This window comes from Aquarana catesbeiana, linkage group LG01 (genome assembly GCF_042186555.1).
Source record: "Aquarana catesbeiana isolate 2022-GZ linkage group LG01, ASM4218655v1, whole genome shotgun sequence".
Taxonomy (NCBI): Eukaryota; Metazoa; Chordata; class Amphibia; order Anura; family Ranidae; genus Aquarana; species Aquarana catesbeiana.
In genome coordinates this window covers 238,857,616-238,869,975 of record NC_133324.1, presented here as the reverse complement: position 1 = coordinate 238,869,975, position 12,360 = coordinate 238,857,616, and the positions used below count along the sequence as shown (strand labels likewise).

The following is a 12,360-nucleotide window of genomic DNA, read 5'->3' as shown; positions in this document are numbered from 1 at the left end:
GTGCCAAGGTTTGCCATCACTGCCCTAGAGAATAAAATGGTGGTTGTTGCAATATTTTATGTCACACTGTATTTGCGCAGCGGTCTTTCAAATGCAATGAATTAAAAAAAAAAACTAACCAGGAAAGTTAGCCCATTTTTTTTTGTATAATGTGAAATATTTAACATCGTGCGAATCGTGAGAGAATCGTGATCCTTTTTATTCTAAGCAAAAAAATTGTGATTCTCATTTTGGCCAGAATCGTGCAGCTCTATGTCAGACCCATTCTGGATCTAAAGGATCTAAACTGATTCCTAAAGATTCGGTCCTTTCGCATGGAATCAATTCAATCTGTAGTCTCCCTCCTACAAGGAGGAGAACTTCTGGCGTCAATAGACATCAAGGATGCGTACCTGCATGTACCTTTTTTCCCTGCTCATCAAAACTACTTGTGTTTCGAAGTAGAAAAACGCCACTTTCACTTTATAGCCCTGCCTTTCAGGCTAGCCACTGCACCTCGGGTGTTTACAAAGATCTTGGCTCCTCCTCTGGCCAGATTAAGGGCTCAAGGTATAACAGTAATAGCATACCTAGACCTGCTCTTGATAGACCGGTCGGTAGCCTGCCTGGACCAGACTTGGTCACCACAGTCAACTACTTGGAATACCTAGGTTGGATTCTCAACTTAGAGAAGTCTTCTTTAAAACCAGTAAGAAGACCTAGAGTATTTGAGCCTGGTCATAGATACAAGCCAAAAGAAAGTATTTTTACCTCAGGCAAAGATCCATGCCATAAAGGAACCGATTCAGGTAGTCAGGACAAAGAAGGGTCCTTCTATTCGCCTTTGTATGAGGCTGCTGGGAAAGATGGTGGCTCCCTAAGCTCAGTTTCATTCGAGACTGCTGCAACACAGTATCCTGTCTGCCTGGAACAAGAAAGTGCAGGCGTTAGATTTTCCGATGCGTCTGTCTCCTACAGTGCGTCAGAGCCTCAGTTGGTGGTTAATACCCAAAAATCTGCAAAATGGGAAATCCTTTTTACCGGTTACCTGGACAGTGGTAACAACGGATGCCAGCCTTTCGGGTTGGGGAGCAGTTCTGGAACAGTCATCGGTCCAAGGGAGATGGTCCAAAACCGAGAGGACCTTGCCCATCAACGTTCTGGAGATCCGTGTATCTAGCCCTAGAGGCCTGGACTCTCAGGCTACAGGGTTGCCCTGTCAGGATCCAGTCTGACAATGCCACAGCGGTGGCTTATATCAATCACCAAGGAGGCAGCAGGAGTCGTGCAGCTCAGGGGGAAGTGAACCAGATTTTAGTCGGGGCAGAAAAGCATATGCCATGCGTATCGGCAATTTTCATTCCGGGGATAGAGAACTGGCAGGCAGACTATTTGAGTCGCCAGCAGTTAGTCCCAGGGGAATGGTCTCTTCACCCCGACGTCTTCTTGGCCATATGCCAAAGATGGGGGGTTCCGGATGTAGATCTCTTTGCATCCAGATTCAACAAGAAGATCGACAAGTTTGTGGCAAGAACAAAGGATCCTCTTGCATGCGGGACAGATGCGTTGGTGACTCCGTGGCATCGGTTCTCACTGATTTATGCATTCCCTCCTATTCTGCTACTGCCACGACTTCTGCACAGGATCAGGCAGGAAAAGAAGTCGGTACTTCTGGTGGCCCCAGCTTGGCCGAGGAGAGCTTGGTATGCGGATATAGCAAAAATGACAGGTTCCCCGTGGACCCTACCGTCACGTCCAGACCTGTTATCCCAAAGTCCAGTGTTCCATCCTGCCTTACAAACGCTAAATTTGATGGTTTGGCTATTGAAACCCAGGTTCTGAAGAGTCGTGGGCGTTCAGGTCCTGTGATTTCTAAATTGATCAATGCAAGGAAGCCAGCTACCAGAGTGATTTATCATAGAATCTGGAAAACTTATGTATCCTGGTGTGAATCCAGGGGTTGGCATCCCAGAAAATATGTAATAGGTAGAATTCTTGACTTTCTGCAAATGGGATTAGAAATGAAACTGGCCTTGAGTACCATCAAGGGCCAGGTCTCGGCCTTATCAGTATTATTTCAACGGCCACTTGCTTCACATTCTTTGGTCCGAAGCTTTATGCAGGGGGTAACACGTCTTAATCCTCCGGTTAAGGTGCCCCTAAACCCCTGGGACTTGAATTTGGTTCTGTCCGTTTTACAGAAACAGCCTTTTGAACCAATACATCAAATTCCCTTGGTCTTGTTGACAAGGAAGTTAATTTTTCTGGTAGCCATTTCTTCTGCTAGAAGAGTTTCAGAATTAGCAACTCTTTCCTGTAAAGAGCCTTATTTAATCATGCACAAGAATAGAGTGGTATTGTGCCCTCATCCTAGCTTTCTACCGAAGGTGGTTTCAGATTTTCATCTAAACCAAGATATTGTTCTGCCTTCCTTTTTTCCAGATCCCTGTTCTACGGAAGAAAGGTCACTACATTCTTAGGCTTTGACTGCTCTTACTACATCCAATCTGGAAGCAACTGCTCAAATTCGCAAAACGGATGTTTTGTTTGTGTTGCCAGAAGGTCCCAATAGAGGACAGGCAGCGTCAAAGTCTACCATTTCAAAATGGATTCGGCAAGTGATTGTTCAAGCTTATGGTTTGAAACAGAAAATTCCGCCTTTTCAAATCAAGGCGCACTCCACGAGGGCTATTAGTGCTTCGTGGGCGGTGCATCACCGGGTCTCTATGGCTCAAATCTGTAAGGCCGCAACCTGGTCTTCAGTCCATACATTCACCAGATTTTATCAGGTGGATGTAGGAAGGCATGAGGATATCGCCTTTGGGCGTAGTGTGCTGCAAGCAGTGGTACGAGGTCCTCAGGTATGATTACACCCTACTTTGTTGTGGTTCCCCTCCCCTCAGATAGCATTGCTCTGGGACATCCCATCAGTAATTACTGAGGCTCTGTGTCCCGTGATGTACGAGAAAGAAAATAGGATTTTTTTATAACAGCTTACCTGTAAAATCCTTTTCTTTTGAGGTACATCACGGGACACAGAGGTCCCACCCCTCTTCTAATACACATATTGCTTTGCTACAAAACTGAGGTATCCCCAGTAAGGGTAGGGATTATATAGGGGGTTGAACTTCCTGTCTAGGGTGTGCCAGTGTCCAATCACCTAGTGATACCCATATAACCCATCAGTAATTACTGAGGCTCTGTGTCCCGTGATGTACCTCAAAAGAAAAGGATTTTACAGGTAAGCTGTTATAAAAAAATCCTATTATTCCTAATATGTGTTTGCTGTACCATTTACTTGTATAAGAAAGTATCCTGTTCTCTTTGTGTTGCTTACTTTTTGTGAAATCCCCGGTGTTCCTGCCAGTCCCCTTGCTTTTCTATTAAAAACTGACCACACTAAGCAGGGGAGCACACCATGGTCAGTTCTCCAGCAACCCCCCCAAGCTTTTATGCAGCTGAGAACGGAGGGAATGTGATCACTGATAAAAAAAGGGTATTTATGTGTTGTTTTTTTTTTTTTTTTTGTTTCTTGTGACTTAATCTCTATACACAAATGTTTTGCCTTTCATTTCTATTTCAAACTGAATTGGTTGTTTTTACAAGGTGATCGTTTACAGTCGCTTTAATATAGCATAAATATCTTTTATGCACAAATTTTGTTTGTGTTCTGTCTAATTTTGGCCAAAATTGTTGATCTGTTGTATACACGAAAAATACATGTGAAACAATATCATGAGATCTGAAAAGGCACAATTGCAGTACAAGTGTACACTGAAATCTCCCAATTGTATGTATAGAGACCAACAAAGGATGTTCACTCCATGTGACTGTGGCAGGCATGGAGAGAAAAAAACATGACAGAAGATTTATCTAGAGAAACATTGTGTATAAATTCTGTGCTGAGTGAGTTAGATCACCTGCAGAGGTCCAAATGCCATAGGTGCTTCAGGACCAAAGCTGTGTCACCACTTCTAAAGTCACCTGTGCGGCTCATTAGACTGCATGTTACGTTGGATGCCTCAGTTACATTTTTCTTTCCTTCTTGCCTGTAGGCAGAGGCAGATAGCTTTTACATAGAAAGCAACGGACGCCAGTTCAACTCTATAGAAGAAGATGTTTGTCAGCTGGTCTATGTGGAAAGAGCAGAAGTTTTAAAGTCTGAAGATGTGAGTATATTCTGTATATATGATTTATATGTGTGCTCAGTTTGAGCATGAGCTTAAAACTGTAGCTACATCAGAGTTGTAGCAGAGATACAGAGAATAGACTTAATTTATGAAGCTATAACTTCTTTTTCCTTTGTTTGCAATCATTAGGGCTTCCTTTCCTATTGCTGATTTCCTTTTAGGTTTACCTCCAACTATGTAGTACGAGGGCCTGCCTGATTGCATACAAATTGAAAGCGTTTAAGTTTGACCTCATATTATTATATGGTTTTGGTAAATCTAAAGGAAAATTGTATTATGTATACAAATTAAGTCTTTTTTTGATCCTGAAAGAATAAAAAAAATCACATGGATGTGTTGTGTGAATATGTTTGTTTTTGTATTGATGGTGTGATATGTTGCCTTGTTAAACTGGTTTTATGACCATAATTTAGCTAGAAAAGCACTTACAAAATGTACTAAAGTGCCATCTCAAGCAATGTCCTGATGTTGCTTATGGGGCACTTTAGCATGCCTTAAGCATTGCTGCAACTTTTTGAATCAGGCCCTTTCTTTTCAACTGATTTCCCCTTTGTGAACAGAATATTTGATTCAGCACGTTGAACCTTACCGTAGTAACCTCCCTGTTTTTTAACTTTAAACCTCTCCTTGAAATTGCTTGATGATAACATTTCTTTGACATGTTGAACAATAAAAGCATATTTTTGGAACATATACTTCTGACAAGGCAAACGAAAAAACTCTGTGTGCCAGATTATTTTTTTTTCTATTATTATTATTATTATTATTATTATATATTTTTTTTAAAGCCTTTGTTTTAAAGTGATAAAGTCTTTTTTTTTTTTTGTTTTTTTTTTTTTTGTTTAAAAAACAAACATGTTATACTTACAGTGGTTTTACACAGAGTAGCCCAGATCGTCCTCTTCTCGGGTCCCTCCCTTCTGCCATGTGCCCCCACAACAAGCAGGTTGCTATGGGGGCACCCGAGCCGAGCCATTGCTCTAGAGCTGCACAATTAATCGTACATAGAATCGCGATCTCGATTCACAAACCCCACCCCCTCGCGATCTTCAGCCTGGATTACCTCTATTTTTTGGGATGTAGCCTGGACAGGAGGGACCGGAGGAGAAGCCATCGGAAACCAGTGTGGAACGCTAATGGCGTCGATATTGGAACTGATGTCAGCGTCGGTTGTCAGCAGAGCAGAGAGTGATGCGCTGCGGTGGATGCCTGTGCGTGGGCGGAACCACGCTGTCTCTTAGTTGGAGAGCTGGGAAACACTGCAGTGACTGCGCAGTGTGCACACTCTCCATCACACTTCACAGAAGCAGGCTTTAGGTAATACGAAGCGATGCATATAGATATGTTTATGATCCACCTGTAAATGTTGGTCTGATCTCTGTCCTCTACATTCTCAGCTGGCTCTCATATAATCTGTGAGGATATATCACACTGACATAAGCCTCAGCATTTTCAGCTGTTTGTGTTCCTTTTTAAAGGGCTCATGAGCTTGTCATTGGTGTGTCTGACAGGGACAGTGAACAGCAACTTACAAGTCACAGCAGCTTAAAGATTCCTGCTGAATCAGTCAATCAGAAGTTGTAAATCTTTAAAATAAATTTTTTTTTTTTTTTTGAGAATCGTGATCTTTATTCTAAGCAAAAGAATCGTGATTCTCATTTTTCCCAGAATCGTGCAGCTCTACACTGCTCTGTGTCCACTCAGACACAGAGCCACAGCTCAGCCCCACCCGCTCGTACTCATTGGCTGTGAAAAATGATTGCTAATGGCCAAAGCAGGATCCTGGGGGGAGGGGGAGAAAAAAAGGGGGGAGGGGGAGAGAGGGTGTGGAAAAGGAACGTAGGGGGCGACTCCCGGGGAATGTTGTCCGGCTCAACAGGTGATCTTTTGAAACAGAAAGAAGGCCTCCTAGATCAATGGGAGGCCGAGACCCAGGACAGATCTTTCAAGGGGGGGGCGGTGATGTTTGTAAAGATCTGAATCCTTAAACAGGAACCATTTTGTCCATGTAGAGAGATATGAGGATGTAGTTTCATTGTTCGTGTGCACCAGCTCTTCCATGTCTCCCACCTGATCTCCCACCTGGAGCCATTCAGAAAGTCCCGGGGTCTTGGTGGGTCTCCAGTATCTTGGGATAGGTGTTTTGGCTGCATTCAGCAGTTGAATTGTAAGGGATTGTTTGTATTTAGAGGGGGACAAAAAGTGACAGATCCTGGTCTTTTATCTGATTGCCAACTGCACACACAGAATACGTTCTGATACTAAATGGTAATACTGAAAAGAGTCCTTCATTGTTAATTTATAAATCTTGTTTTTAATGTCCTTGCTGCTGTGGAAACCATAAAGAGTTGAATATTTTATAACCGTTATTTTTTGCTTCTGACTGGCCTTGAGTTTTTTAGTAAATTTTAAAGTTCATTGAAATGTCAATTTCAGGGTGCCAGTCTGCCAGTGATGGATCTGACGGAGCTTCCTAAGTGCACTGTGTGCCTGGAGAGGATGGATGAGTCTGTAAATGGTATTCTGACAACGCTGTGCAATCACAGCTTCCACAGCCAATGTTTGCAACGCTGGGATGACACCACGTAGGTGATTTTATCTATCTAATCTGACTGATTTAATTAAACAAACTGGAGCACAGAAAATAGAACAGTTGCCCTTTGTATCTAATTTTATGCTGCCTTTCTTTTAAGCAAAATGACAACTGTAGGCTGATTGGTTAGTGCTGGCAACAGTGAGACAGTGGTAAAGCAAATTTATTTCTCCTTTCAAAAAGAGAAAAAAACACTTTTCTTTTATTTTTATTTTATTACAGCTTGTATTTTTGCACTGTCGTAGCTACAGGGTTTTTTTTTTCCCCCCATTGGAATTTTCTATAGAAAACGTATACAGTTTTTTGTGAAGCAGGTTGACTGGGAACATTTTGTGCCTCCTTATGTCTCCTTATGTGGGGAGGGGAGTCCCACTTCTTGTAGGATTGTTTTTGTGGTTTTTTTTTTTTGCTCTGTGTAGAATGATTTTTTTTTTTTTTTTTTTTGAGGAGAAAAGGGTAATGTTGAATAGTCCAGAGGGAGATCCCGTCACATGAGTCTTTGAGAATTAGAGGCCAGCAAAGGTTTCAGCCAATCCATATCCACCCCCAACCCAAGATGAGCAAGTGCTAGGGTTGCGTTTTGCAGGCTTTTTTCATATTAGCATTTGTGAAGGTGTGTTTGTGCATTTTTGATGTCTGAGGCTTAAGGGGTTTTATTACTTTTAGCCAATGTAAAACTAGTTACTAGGGGGAAAAAACGTACAATGTGTGCATTTTCACACATTTTTCAGGTGCTCCCATTGTAGCTCAACAGAAGCTCGTGTACTTTTTTTTTCGAGCTTCAAGTGACACTACGCTCAGATGGGAATAGGTGCAATTAAAAACCATGGGATATTGGATGTTTAGCATTTTTGGAGCTTTGGAACTACAAAATTGCTGGGTGTGAATATGGCATAAATTGTCCTACTAATAAATGTTGAGCAAGACCTTTGTGATTTTTCTTAGAGGAGCTGTAGCACACATTAATTAAGCCCTCCTATAGACAAAGTGATTTTCTTTCCTGCAACCACGGGTCAGTCATTGTTGATGGGGAGGGAATTCTTTCCGTGGAGCCATTGTGTTCTCCCGGCGGGGGGGCCATCCCTGCCGGCAGAACACATTGATTGTTGTTAGTATCGACTATAATAGCCGCTAGCAATAATCGCATGTAAAATCCAACATGCTAGTTGCACCCAAGTTGATCGATTTAACTTGAGTACATTCAGCCTGCTCAAACATGGTTCAAATCTTGCCCAGTTCCTGCTGAACCGCCCCAGATTTGAACAGTCTATGGCCGGCTTAAGGAAGATATCTGATAAATAGTATATCAATAATCCATATTCTTGAGAGAGAATATATAGCTTTATTGGGCATGTGTTGCTATGGTACTGCAAATGAAGATGATTTTTTTCATTTTCTGTCTTGTCTGTCAACAGAGTCACTTATAAAACTTGTACTGGTTGAAACCTAGGCAGTTGTACTTTACAGGAAATACCTATAAATAGTTCTAAATGTTTGGTTAAAATAAACCTGTCATAAAAATGTGTGGGATGTAAATTCTGACCCTCTAGCTTTATCACCTTTTAAGTCACTGACCAATTGATATACAAATCAGGAAAGTTACAGGGAAGTCAAAAGTCCTGATCTACATACTTCAGTGCTCTGCAGTGGTAGCCTCCATGTTGACAGAAAGATGAGTTCACGTTTAGAAAAAAAATAAATGCACATTTTTGGCAGGTAACAAAATGCACATTCATTTTTTTTTTCTTAGTAGCCTGCAGAGCATTGCACCTGCAATCACATTGCGGGTGCAATGGCAGGCTCCTGCATACTGTCAGTACAGCTGTCTGCCCGTACTCTTGTAGAGACAGGCAGTTACTGAATTCCAGGAAGTCTCACGAGCGCCCTCGCAGTTCGTTGAGAACTACAAGCCCTCTGCCGCAGTCAGTACTTTTAGTTTGTTAATTCTGTGAATGAATGATGCGGCTGCATGGCCGTGCTGTTTTTTGAATTGCGACCGAGGGTGCTGGGAGAGGATCCCCTGCCCCCAGTCACAATAGGGGATCAGTTTGGGGTGCAGGTAGGTGCCTTAGTAACATCTTACATGTTTCACATGTAACATGTCATTAAATGTAAACTTATCCTTTAAAAAGATCTGCACACTACACATTTATTAAGGTGCATATTTAGTTTCTTGCAATGAAATGTGAGGCCACACATGAAGTCCAACCACATATTCCAAAGAAGCTTTAGGGCCTTTGTACATAGACTTTTGTTTGCGATAGAACTTTCTGTCACCATACAAGTTGATGCGAAAGCAGCTTGAAGCGGCCTAGGAACACCCAATAAGAGGATAACATGCGACCGATCTAAACTACGTGGCATGTTCACCAATGCCAGGAGCCTGGCGGGCAAGATGGGTGAACTAGAGATACTGTTGTACGAGGAGGATTTGGATTTTGTGGGAATTTCAGAGACCTGGTTCAACAGCTCTCATGATTGGCTGGCAACCATTCAAGGGTATGCCCTTTATCGCAAGGATAGAGAGGGTAAAAAAGGGGTAGGGGTATGCCTATATATCAAGAATAATGTACAAGTGAATGTGTGAGATGACATCACTAAGGGAGCTAGGGAGGAGGTGGAATCCTTATGGGTAGAGCTCCAAAGGGATGAAGCTAAAGGGAAAATAATACTGGGAGTATGTTACAGGCCCCCTAAGCTGAATGAGGAAAGGGAGACAGATCTCCTATCACAAATTGGATTAGTAGCAAGGATGGGAAGTGTTATCATAATGGGGGATTTTAATTATGCAGACATAGACTGGGCGGAGGGAACCACGCATTCATCTAAAGCTCACCAGTTCCTAAATGTCTTGCAGGACAATTTTATGGGTCAGATGGTAGATGCACCAACTAGAAATAAAGCATTACTGGATCTACTGATTACCAACAATACAGACCTGATCACAGATGTGGATATACAGGGCAATTTAGGTAACAGCGATCACAGGTCAATTGGCTTCAGTATAAATCACACAAATTGGAAACATAAGGGGAAAACAAAGACACTGAATTTCGAAAGAGCCAACTTCTCTAAACGACGACACTTGCTAGAAGGCATGAATTGGGATAAAATCTTAGGAACAAGGAACACGGAGGAGAGATGGGTTTGCTTTTAAGAGCATATTAAAAAAGGGCATTAGCCAATGCATCCCATTGGATAATAAATTTAAGAGAGCGAACAAAAGTCCTGGATGGCTTAACTCCAACGTAAAAATGCATATAAAAGCAAAGGAGAAGGCCTTCAAAAAATACAAGGTTGAGGGATCATCCTCAGCACTCAGACTTTATAAAGAATGTAACAAGAAATGTAAGGGTGCAATAAGGACAGCTAAGATAGAACATGAAAGACACATAGCGGAGGAGAGCAAAATAATCCCAAGAAATTCTTTAAGTATGTAAACAGTAAAAAAAGGACAGACCATATTGGCCCCATAAAGAATGAGGAAGGACATCTGGTTACAAAGGATGGGGAGATGGCGAAGGTATTGAATTTATTTTTCTCCTCAGTCTTCACGAAGGAATTGGGGGGGCTTCAGTAACCAAAACTGCAGAGTTTATCCTCCTGACACATCACAGGAAGCACCTCCATGGTTAACAGAGGACAGAATTAAAATTAGACTTGGGAAACTTAACATTAATAAATCACCGGGACCAGATGGCTTGCTCCCGAGAGTACTTGGGGAACTCAGTCAAGTAATTGCCAGACCATTGTTCCTAATTTTTACTGACTGGAATGGTACCAGCTGATTGGAGAAAAGCCAACATAGCACCAATATTTAAAAAGGGCCTAAAATACATCCCTGGGAATTACAGACCAGTTAGCCTAACATCAGTATGTAAACTCTTGGAGGGGATGATAAGAGACTATATACAAGATTTTAGTAAAGAGAATGGTATCATTAGCAGTAATCGGCATGGATTCATGAAGAATCGTTCTTGCCAAATCAGTCTATTAACATTCTTTGAGGAGGTGAATTGCCATCTAGATAAAGGAAGGCCCGTAGACGTGGTGTATCTGGATTTTGCATAAGCATTTGACACAGTCCCCCATAAACGTTTACTGTACAAAATAAGGTCCGTTGGCACGGACCATAGGGTGATTACATGGATTGAAAACTGGCTTCAAGGGCGAGCTCAGAGGGTGGTGATAAATGGGGAGTACTCAGAATGGTCAGGGGTGGGTAGTGGGGTCCCCCAGGGTTCTGTGCTGGGACCAATCCTGTTTAATTTGTTCATAAACAACCTGGAGAATGGGGTAAACAGTTCAATCTCTGTATTTGCGGACGATACTAAGCTAAACAGCGCAATAACTTCTCCACAGGATGTGGAAACCTTGCAAAAAGATCTGAACAAATTAATTGGGTGGTCAACTATGGCAAATGGTTTAATGTAGAAAAATGTAAGATAATGCTTTTGGGTGGCAAAAATATGAATGCAGTCTATACACTGGGGGGAGAACCTCTGGGGGAATCTAGGATGGAAAAGGACCTGGGGGTCCTAGTAGATGATAGGCTCAGCAATGGCATGCAATGCCAAACTGCTGCTGACAAAGCAAACAGAATATTGGCATGCATTAAAAAGGGGATTAATTCCAGAGAAAAACGATAATTCTCCTGCTCTACAAGACTCTGGTCTGGCCGCACCTGGAGTATGCTGTCCAGTTCTGGGCACCAATCCTCAGGAAGGATGAACTGGAAATGGAGCGAGTACAAAGAAGGGCAACAAAGCTAATAAACAGTCTGGAGGATATTAGTTATGAAGAAAGGTTGCGAGCACTGAACTTTTTCTCTCTGGAGAAGAGATGTTTGAGAGGGGATATGATTTCAATTATAAATACCGTACTGGTGACCCCACAATAGGGATAAAACTTTTTCGCGGAAGGGAGTTTAACAAGACTCGTGGCCACTCATTAAAATTAGAAGAAAAGAGGTTTCAACCTTAAACTACGTAGAGGGTTCTTTACTGTAAGAGTGGCAAGGATGTGGAAATCCCTTCCACATGCGGTGGTCTCAGCGGGGAGCATCGATAGTTTCAAGAAACTATTAGATAAGCACCTGAACAACCACAACATACAGGGATATACAATGTAATACTGACATATAATCACACACATAGATTGGACTTGTGTCTTTTTTTTCAACCTCACCTACTATGTAAAAGGAGGAAAAGTAGGTTTCATCTTAAGGCTACGTGTACATGGGCTGTATAGGTTGTGGACATCGAATTCCAGCATATTTGGGTGCTTGGGAAGCACAGGTACAGCGTCCAGCCCTGCTACCAGCAGCCTGTAATCTGTAACAGGCTGAAATACACAGCATCTGGCAGTATTCTCATTTTAGGGTTGTATGCTGTCTGGGACATATACTCTAAATGCAGGAATTGAACATGTTGCAAAAGTGCCTCCCATGCGCCCACAAATGTCAGGAAGCTTACAAGTCAGTCCACTGGTGTGCAGGAAGCCTTAATGAAAACAGAATATACATGAAAGCAAAGCTGCATTTGCACATCCACAAAAGCCCTTAATGAGTAGGTGGTAGAAGCATTTTAACTTGTTGCC

At 42.2% G+C, this 12,360-nt stretch overlaps 1 protein-coding gene across 1 annotated transcript in view; it reads left to right on the top strand.

Annotated features, from left to right (window-relative positions):
- BRAP (BRCA1 associated protein) overlaps positions 1–12,360 on the top strand; it is an 87,585-nt gene that overhangs the window by 31,979 nt on the left and 43,246 nt on the right. The window contains exons 5-6 of the mRNA XM_073626253.1: positions 4,035–4,148; positions 6,606–6,754. Coding sequence (XP_073482354.1) covers positions 4,035–4,148; positions 6,606–6,754 — 263 coding nt within the window. The remainder of the gene's footprint in view (positions 1–4,034; positions 4,149–6,605; positions 6,755–12,360) is intronic.